We start from the raw sequence: 9551 nt of genomic DNA, 5'->3' as shown, positions 1-9551 counted from the left end.
CTTGTATCTCAATACAAAATATAACTCCTTAACACAATATTTTCTAAATTAAAAATATAAAATTATAATTTTTTATTTAAAAATTAAACTTTCATATACTTACTCTACTCTAATTACTTACTAAATATTAATTTTTATTTATTAATTAATGTCCTAAACACCTCCAAATTTTTAATGTGTTTTATCAATTAAGAACAATTTAATTTTTTAGTTCAAACATAATTCCATATGATATTGTTCTACATAACTACTATTGTTTTTCTTTAAAAAGTAAAATAAAATAATAATTTTAATATTTCAACATCATCTAATTACATAAAAGTCTCAAAATAAAAACAGTAACATAAAAGTAGCACCATCTCACATATAAAAACAGTTTAGTGCATTTTCGCTTAGAGCATCACACATTCTAAATTGGGGTGAAGAAATGTTTATCACAGTCACCATTACTCACAAGCTCAATTACTTTCTCTGGTGGCAGCCATGACCATTCACCGAACTCAGCTTTCTCAGTACCATCACCCAAATAATTGATTTCTTGATCTTGACTAGTGAACTTAAAAAGAAACCTATGAATATCAAGGGATCAAGAATAGTATTGCCAAAACCAAGATATCACTTCTTCCCCAAACTAATACAGACAGCTTTAAAGTATATCTATATATAACTCTCTATAAACTCATTGAATAGGGGATTAAAAAGTTGTTAGAAGCATCCATCGGTTATAAAATGTTATCTGACTAGTATGGGATTGTTAGCAACATAATTTAATATGGACTGAGCAGATCCAATTGTTTACCATTTTTGTGCTTGACCCTTCCAATCAGATCCCCATTGAATATTCAATTTCTCCCTGATTTGTGGTGGGAAGTCATATGTCAACCAATGAGGTGCCTGCAAGAAAAAATCTAACACGATGAGTATGTAGAGGTTCTTCCACACAGAGAGGGGGAGAGAGAGAGAGAGAGCACGATGAGTATGTAGACGTTCTTCCACAGAGAGAGAGAGAGAGAGAGAGAGAGAGAGAGAGGAAAATAGATTGGTAAGACTCAACCTTAGTACCTTAGTAGGAATGATGAGTATTAAAAGCATGCAGCACACAGAAAAAGCTCAACAGCAACAAATACTATTAATTAATAAAAAGGGTAATAGTGATAACAATATCTCGGGTAACAATTCCAACTTCAGTACAAAGCTCTGCCTCTACTATTATTATTAGTGGTTGTCTTTCCATATGAAATCTGCTCCAATAAATAAATACTATTAATTAATAACATCATCAACTTTTGGTAAAATGTCAAGCACATAATAAATAAAAAGTTTAAAATGTTACCTTTGGTAAAATTTTGAACAAATTTTCATTCAAACATATCCCTTGCCAAGTTAGTAGCTACATTATCTTCAATAGCATCGCTATCTAATAAATTGGTAGCTAATTGGATGTACTCATTATTGGGGTCAAATAATTGTTCAAGTTCTTGCTCTTGATATGGCTCATTTTTCGTACACTATATCTTCATTTCCTTGACACATGTCATACATATCCCTTGGCTTGACATGCATAGCAATACTCCACCCTTTATTTACCATATCATCAACATAATACACCATTTGTGCTTGAGATGCTTCAATATAAGGTTCATGTTCTTCACGCTCACCCGTGTGAATTAATCTATCGAAATTGACGCAATTAAAATTTCAATAGTCTTTTTTATAACCTCTGTCCCTAGTAGTGTCAGCCCATTTACATTTAAAAAGAACAACAGCAAATTGTCCATGGTAGTTAAGTTCAATTATATCTTCTAACTTGCCATAATATAGCAAATTTGCTTGTCTCATATTTCTATCAATAATACTTGCAATGCAGGGTGTGTTAGAGACTAAGAATACTCCACTATTTTGTGTCTTAAGACCAAATTCTCTAGTCAAAGTTCGAAAACTATACCCATTGATGTCATAAACAGAAAATCTCCTTGCATTCATCATTGGGCCTCGTGCAAGAAACTTTATATCAGTTGACATTTCGTATGGATTATCTGGATTCACACTCTACGAAGTAAAACAAAAAGTATCAGTCCAGATTATTTAGTTGACTAATATATAATGTATACTTTATAAAGTATGAATTTTCACTTACCAATGCTTGAAACCAATCAACAAAGTCTTTATTAACTTTCTTTTCTATCTCCGCAGGTGAGAGTCTTCTTCCTTTTGAAGTTCTCCTAATGTGGTCTCTAAAGGCGTTGATATATGGTTTCACACCTTCGCGATTGAAAACCACATAACGATGAGCTTGCAACTTCTCTATTTTAGTTAAATTGAAGTTTGAATGACCTCCATGTGGAGTACCTAACTTGGGCAAGACTGAAGACATTTCATAAGGGGGATCATAACAAAGACGACTAGGCCTGTTAAATCTAGTCTCCATGTCATCAATATACCGAGAGCAAAAAGTAAGAGACTCTTCAGCTAAATAACCCTCAGCAATAAAACCTTCTGGATGTGCTTTATTTCGTACAAAGGACTTCAAGTGTCCCAATTCCCTACATGAATGAATTGTCAGTGTACTACAATTTCATCAAATGATTTTTATTTTAAAAAGGAAAAGCATTATTGTACCTTTCGATGGGATACATGTATCGATAATGGACTGGCCCCACAAGTTTTGCTTCCTCAACAAGATGGACTGTTAGATGCACCATAACAATGAAGAATGATGGAGGAAATAACATTTCCAAATGGCAAATAGTAATCACAATGCGATCTTGGAGCTTATCAAGTTCTGTACGACTTAGACTCTTACCACAAAGTATTCTAAAAAATGAGCAAAACTCAATCAAAACTGAGGTAACTTGGTTTGGTAGCACATTACGGATTGCTAGCGGAAGCAACTGCTCAATCAAAATATGACAGTCATGAACTTTAAGTCCAATGATTTTTTGTTGTGCTTCATCAATACATCGAGATATATTACTTGAGTAACCATCGGGCACCCTAACATTCTTCAAAGTTGCAAGAAAGATCTTTTTAGCATCACGTGTTAGTGAATACAAAGCAAGGTGATATTTTCCATTATCATCTGGCCAAAGATCACGCCTTATCCCCATGTCTTGTAGATCTTTTCGGGCATTGAGATTATCTTTTGCTTTAGATTTCTCATTGAGCAAAGTATACAAAATATTATCGCATACATTTTTCTCAATGTGCATAAAGTCAAGGTTATGACGCAACAAGTTGGTTTTCCAATATGGAAGTTCAAAAAAGATGCTTCTCTTTCTCCACTACATAGTTGCTTGCCTACCTCTTTTTCCTTTCTTGTTCAACTTTTCTTTCTTCCCGAATGTAACATCAAGATTTTCTACTTGTGCCAGAATTTTGAATCCTGATAATTTAGCCGGGGATCACATTCTTCTGTGTGTCCATCAAAACAAACTCTACTTAACCTGAATCGATGTTGTCTACCAAGAAAACATCGATGACCTATATAACACCATTTTTTGCTATGATTAAGATAACAAGGTTTTGCATCAAAATTACAAGTTGGGCAAGCCAAACCAGTATATGTGTTTCATCCGGAGAGCATGCTTAGGCTAGGAAAATCACTAACTGTCCATATAAGACCTGCATGGATCTTGAACATTTTATGTTCTGATGCATCATAAATTTTCATACCCTCATCCCATAATTCTTTTAACTCTCTGACAAGTGGTTTAAGATATATGTCTATATTATTTCTGGGACTATGCTTGTCAGGTATAACCATTGACAGGATAAAGGAAGTATGTTTCATACACATCCAAGGAGGAAGATTATATGGAATCAGAAATACAGGCCAAATGCTATGAGTAGAACTCATTGATCTATAAGGATTGAAACCATCACTAGCAAGTCCTAAACGAACATTTCTAGGTTGCAATCCAAACTCTCTGTGTGTCAAATCAAAAGTCTTCCATGCCTCACCATCTCTTGGATGCACCATTTTGTCATTTTCTCCCTTCGCTGTTGCATGCCATAACATATGCTCTGCAGTTTTACGACACATGAACAATCTTTGCAACCTTGATTTCAACGGAAAGTATCTCAAAATCTTGGCAGCTTGCTTTTTCTTCTTCTTCTTCTTAGAATTCCACCTAGAAGCACCACAATGACTGCATGTTTGCTGGATGTTGTTTGGGTCTTCATCCTAGAATAACATACAATCATTGGGGCAAGCATCTATCTTAACATAGTCAAGACTTAGTTTTTGAATTAGTTTCTTTGCCTGATCAAAAGTCGTAGGCAAATTCACACAACTAAAAGCATCCCTCACCAACTCAAGTATCATGGTAATGGCCTTGTCACTTAGTCCACACAAGACTGTAATATGATACAATTTGACTATGAATTCTAGCTTTGTGAAGTCGCTTCCTTCCTGTAGCTTTTGATTGCCTTCCTTGAGAAACTCATCAAAGTCTTTACGATTTTCTCTTGGCTCATCATTTACAAAATCTTCCGTGCCTGAATCCTCACCGCTCTCCTGATCCATATGTATCCCGAAAGCATCATTTACCATGTTATCTAGGGGATGTTCAGTTGCCAATGTCTCGCACATGACATGTGCACTTGTTGAGAATTCGGTTACTTCTTTCTCGCCATGAAAGTTCCATACAACATAATTCTTAGGGAATGGTTTGTAAAGTAAATGATCTCTAACATCTTTTCGAGCATGCCATTTGCGAAACTCACAACTTGGACATGGACATATTATCTTACTATTCTCAATTGCTCCATGTTGAAATGCAATCCAAGTTTTCTAGACCGACTATGTATTCATCTGAGTTTCATGGCTTAGCAATCCAAGATTTATCCATTGTTTCTAGTTAAACTTTAAGTAGAAAAAAATAAATACTAGACGTGTACTACTAAAAATATATATGGGACTTCTAACATAATAAACTACAAAGCTATAATAGACTTCTAACATATTTAAAATAAAACAGGATATAATTATTATCTTACCTCAACAAGCGCTTGTTGAAAAGCAATAGTAAGAAACTGGTGAGAGAAAAATTAGTACCCACTTTAATCCCAGAAACATAAGAAACCTAAGCAAATGCATAATAAAACCAGAAATAAAATCAGTACCCACTTCAATATTGAATTTTCCAAACTAGAGTAACAACTAGTCCTCAAACTCAAGAATAAAAGCATCAGTTATTAAGTAGAACATAACTGTGATAGATAAATAAGCATAGATATAGAACGAGAATAATGAATTAAGGGGGAAACTATATATGAGGGTGAACTCACTTTAGCTATATAGATAGATGGGAGATATGCTTTTACATTACAGCTGTATAGGATTTCAAGCGAACAAAAGCAGTCAAAAAAGGTTTTAGACCCAGCTTTCTACATTTTCTCTCAATCTTTTAATTCTATACTACTAAATTACAAATATACTTGAGTATCAAATCTCCCAGCAAGTACAGAAAAAATATTACCTAGACGACCAATGATTATGGTGGTGGCATCAGAAGTTTTAGGTTTCCTTTAACTGTAGATGAGGAAAACAACTTATCACATGAATAAGCACACAATAAAAAACTTGAATGAGCTAGAGAAAGTTTTTACAACTCTATCAATGTGAAATAACTACTGCTAAGTCAAATATTGGAGAATGTCCTAGAAATCAGTATGGTTTGTCCAACCACATAAAAATTAAAACAGATCAAACTCTATTTTTCTCCAAATAAATCCCCCTCCCACCAGAAATTTCAAAGCTGTACCTTTTTAAGGTTAAAAGTCATGTAGTTGCTTTCTGCATGGTAAACCAAGTAATTTTAAAGCTACAAACTCACCTCTTCCAGTTTCCCATCTTTGGCAAGATGGATGATCTTGTCTTTTTTGCTGTAGACATATGATCTCTCTTTCATGACAGTCTTTGCAATATCCAATGTCCTGCAGGATCTAGAAATAACAAGTACTTGCAAGCTAGTTTACTAATTAACTAAGAATAACTAAAAAGAAATTCAAAATCAAAATTTAACCATATAATTGAATTGGTGCCTCAAATAGTAAAAGAACATTGCTATCAGTAAATTAAAAGAAAAAAGCATGGCTATAAAATCTTGTCAATCAATTATGGCTAACTCAAAGAGGAAGTTTAATTTGTTGTGTACATTATTATATAGCGCATGCAAACTTCAAAACTATAATGTATGCTTTTGCTTCTTATATATGCTAGTAGCTCAATTAGCTTAGCTTATTGTATTAGGCATCATTAATTATTATTAACCGATTAAGGTGCTTGAGGGTACCACAAAATTCGCGTTTATTGTGGCTTCAACTGAGTACATTATGAGAAATCCAAGGTCACGATTCTGGAACCTGAAATTCTGATTACCAACATAGTAGTACTTAAAAAATTAAATAATAAATATATATTGGGAGAAAGTGAAAAATAATTAAACATAAAACAAAAAGAGAAGGGAACAATCATAAAGCAAAGCTACAGGTATATTTTTCTAATGGGTTTGTGAGACTAAAAATTAGATCCTTTGTGATAATTGGAAAACAAACAGACAAAGCTTCTTTGATAACATTATACTTAATTTTCTTTCTTAAAATACTCTTCAACATATATATTATATTTTTTAAAATAATATTATACATATGTTATTGTTACAAGCATCTAATAAAAAATACTAGTGCTTGTTAATACTTAATACGCTAAGATAAAAAAGTTCTAGTTATGAGAGACATAAAAATTAAGTATAAAGGTACACTAATATGGTTAGTAATAAAGGACTAAAGGATATCAAGCATTATCCAACAAGTGGAGTCAGCTATGATTAAGAAAGGTAATGCAAGTGGAAGAAAGATAAGACACAGTGTGTATAAAATAAGAAGAATATGCTGGTTAAAAGAACTTCTAAAGTCTTAAATGAAACTGATTATCACCTTTCAAAATATTATAGAAAAGGAATATGTACTTCAAATTGATGCAACCAACCAATCAGTTCCTCAGTCCAATTTTAGCAGGAGACTTTAAGCTCCTTCAATTAAGGTGCATAAGTTCACAACAGATTTGTTAATAGAATTAATTTAAAGTTTTATTTACACAAGGCATACACCAGTTTGGTCTACTGGCAACCCAGCCTGAAGAATGGAACCAAAAAACCCACTTGCAGCCAAACAAATAATTAAAACTAATATTAAAACTGATATCATAATTCTTATGTTACCTCAACAAACTTGTTCAAAAGTAATAGTAAGAAATTGGTGAAGTATAAAACTCTGCTTCTGCTATTATTATTAGTGGCTGTCTTCTCATATGAGATCTGCTCTAATAAATAAATACTATTAATTAATAACATCATCAGTACTAACAATTAATGAAATTAAAACCATGTAAGAAGGAAACAATAAAAAAGGTAATAAGAAGAAATAAAATGATTATTTTTATCTTCACATGATTTCTTCTGCCGAAAGAATTTTGTTTGGAGTCCCTCAACAATTTCTTCAAAAAATAGTTACAATTATATCAAATCACCTAAGAACAGCAGAGCAACTAGAATAAAGCATAATCCTAAGCACTAAATCTAAATCAGTAATGCCAAAATGGTTTCCTCTTAATCATAACACAACTCAACTTTTACCACTTGTTGAACCAAATTTTAAACATATAAACAATTTTAACTTACATCCAATTTTAAACATATAAACAACACGTCTCATAAACACAGTCAAAATGGTATTAGTCCAAACCATGAGTTACCACACATGTGTCCATTAACTAAAGAAAAAGGGACAACATATAATTATTATATAATAAGATTTAACTAACAAATTATCTTATAACGGTGTATAATACGGTTTATGAAAACAAGCAGCAACTTTAAAAGTTAATATTGTCCTGTGAACACACTGGGATGGGGATGGACCCATGGAAGCAAAAAAGCACGCATGCTAATATCCCAAGATCCTCAGAAAAATGTTGATAAATTAAGTAACATTCAACAAAATAACAATGATCTTCCTTGTAGAAAAAAAAAGCCTCATGAAAAAGAATCAAATAATCGAGAAGTGATTGAAATTGAAGAAACAAACATGGCTGGCATTCTTTCCAATTCCTGTTTGTTCGAACAATGCAATACTGAAATATAATAAACAACACAACCCTAAAATATATTCCATTAGAAAATAAACTAATATAACATAATTCTAATATTTTTTTTATCAATTATCATGTCTTCCCTGCCTCGTTTCCAAGATTCTTTATCAACACAAATGAAAAACAATAAAAAAAAAATACAGAACAAGAGGGAGTATCAATACGAAGTTACATCAAAACTGAAGAGGCAAGAATTTATTGTTAACAAAGAAAAAATATCAACAAATTAATTGGGAAGAAGAAGAAAAAGAAGTACCTGCAGCAGTTCAAAGGAGAAATTGGAGTGAGAGAAAGCGGCGTTGAAGAAGCTCGGGAATGAACAGATCTGAAAATACGTTGTACCACGGCAACTACGGTGACATCGACGGTAGAAACTGTGGTGACAATGGTGTGGAAACTGCGGTGGCAGCAGCGGCGGCGATAGTATAGAGAAGAGAATTGATCCAAAAACACGTTGATAGAAGAGGTGGCTCGATCCAGAAGCTCTCTACTGCAATGAACACGGCAGTGGTAACGACGCCGGCAATGAAAACGGCAGCGGAAACGGTGGCGAACCTGGCAGTAGAAAATCTAGGGTTCCATAGCCATTCTCTCAGCTAACTAAACGCCTTTCATTTCGGAAATAAGGGAAAATGAGATTTGTTTCCTAAATTTTGAATTTTAATTAATTATGGGTGGGGGTTTTTAAAATTTCCATAAATAAAATATATTGGGGAGGTTTTTAAAAACCTCCACTAAAATATTCCCACAAATAAATATTAATCTTGTAGTGTGATCCTTGATGAGTATTTTGTTGGAAAAATGAATTTCTCCCAAAACACACAAATCTAACCGGCAAGTGTACCGGGTCGCATCAAGTAATAAAAACTCACGGGAGTGAGGTCGATCCCACAGGGATTGAAGGATTGAGCAATTTTAGCTTAGTGGTTAATTTAGTCAAGCGAATCAAGATTTGGTTGAGTATTTTGTGATTTGCAGAAATTAAATTGCATGGAATTAAAGAGAACAGGAAATAAATTGCTGAATCTTAAAGAACAAGAAATTAAATGGCAGAAACTTAGAATGCAAGAAATGTAAATTGCGGGATCTTAAAGTGCAAGAAATGTAAATGACTTGAATTGTAAAGGGGATTGGGACTTGGATTTGCAGAAATTAAACAAGAAAAAGTAAATTTGCATCAAGCAGAGAAGTAGAAGAGGGTTTGGGTTAAATCGGATCTTGAAGCAGAAAAGTAAATGAATATGAAAATAGTAAACAGAGAATTAGAAATTGAAAGTTCAGATCTCAGGACCCAGAGACTAGAAAACCGAGTCTAGATCTCAATGCCTTCCTAGATCCAACAAGAACAATTGCAAGGGAAGTGTAAATTGCAAGGAAAGTAGATGAAGAACAATTAACA

At 33.3% G+C, this 9551-nt stretch overlaps 2 protein-coding genes across 4 annotated transcripts; both read right to left on the bottom strand.

The window, feature by feature from the left end:
- On the bottom strand, positions 388 to 1092 carry LOC110265293 (RNA pyrophosphohydrolase-like). Its single transcript, XM_021108223.1, has 2 exons — positions 800 to 1092; positions 388 to 569 (listed from the first exon to the last, which is right to left on the bottom strand). The coding sequence occupies exons 1-2, from the start codon at positions 1090 to 1092 to the stop codon at positions 410 to 412; spliced, it is 453 nt and encodes a 150-aa protein (XP_020963882.1). The 3' UTR covers positions 388 to 409.
- Positions 1115 to 2460, bottom strand: LOC107611906. Of its 3 annotated transcripts, none has more exons than XM_021109395.1 (3): positions 2138 to 2460; positions 1946 to 2049; positions 1115 to 1244 (listed from the first exon to the last, which is right to left on the bottom strand). In XM_021109395.1, the coding sequence occupies exons 1-3, from the start codon at positions 2426 to 2428 to the stop codon at positions 1130 to 1132; spliced, it is 510 nt and encodes a 169-aa protein (XP_020965054.1). In that variant the 5' UTR covers positions 2429 to 2460; the 3' UTR covers positions 1115 to 1129. The 3 variants fall into 3 exon arrangements, with proteins under 3 accessions (XP_020965054.1, XP_020965053.1, XP_020965052.1); XM_021109394.1 differs by lacking the exon at positions 1115 to 1244 and adding an exon at positions 1254 to 1672 and having other exon boundaries at positions 2138 to 2459; XM_021109393.1 differs by lacking the exon at positions 1115 to 1244 and having other exon boundaries at positions 1689 to 2049; positions 2138 to 2459.

This window comes from Arachis ipaensis, chromosome B08, assembly GCF_000816755.2.
Source record: "Arachis ipaensis cultivar K30076 chromosome B08, Araip1.1, whole genome shotgun sequence".
Classification (NCBI taxonomy): Eukaryota; Viridiplantae; Streptophyta; class Magnoliopsida; order Fabales; family Fabaceae; genus Arachis; species Arachis ipaensis.
The sequence above is the reverse complement of the archived record's forward strand: the minus strand, read 5'-3'. Positions and strand labels throughout refer to the sequence as shown.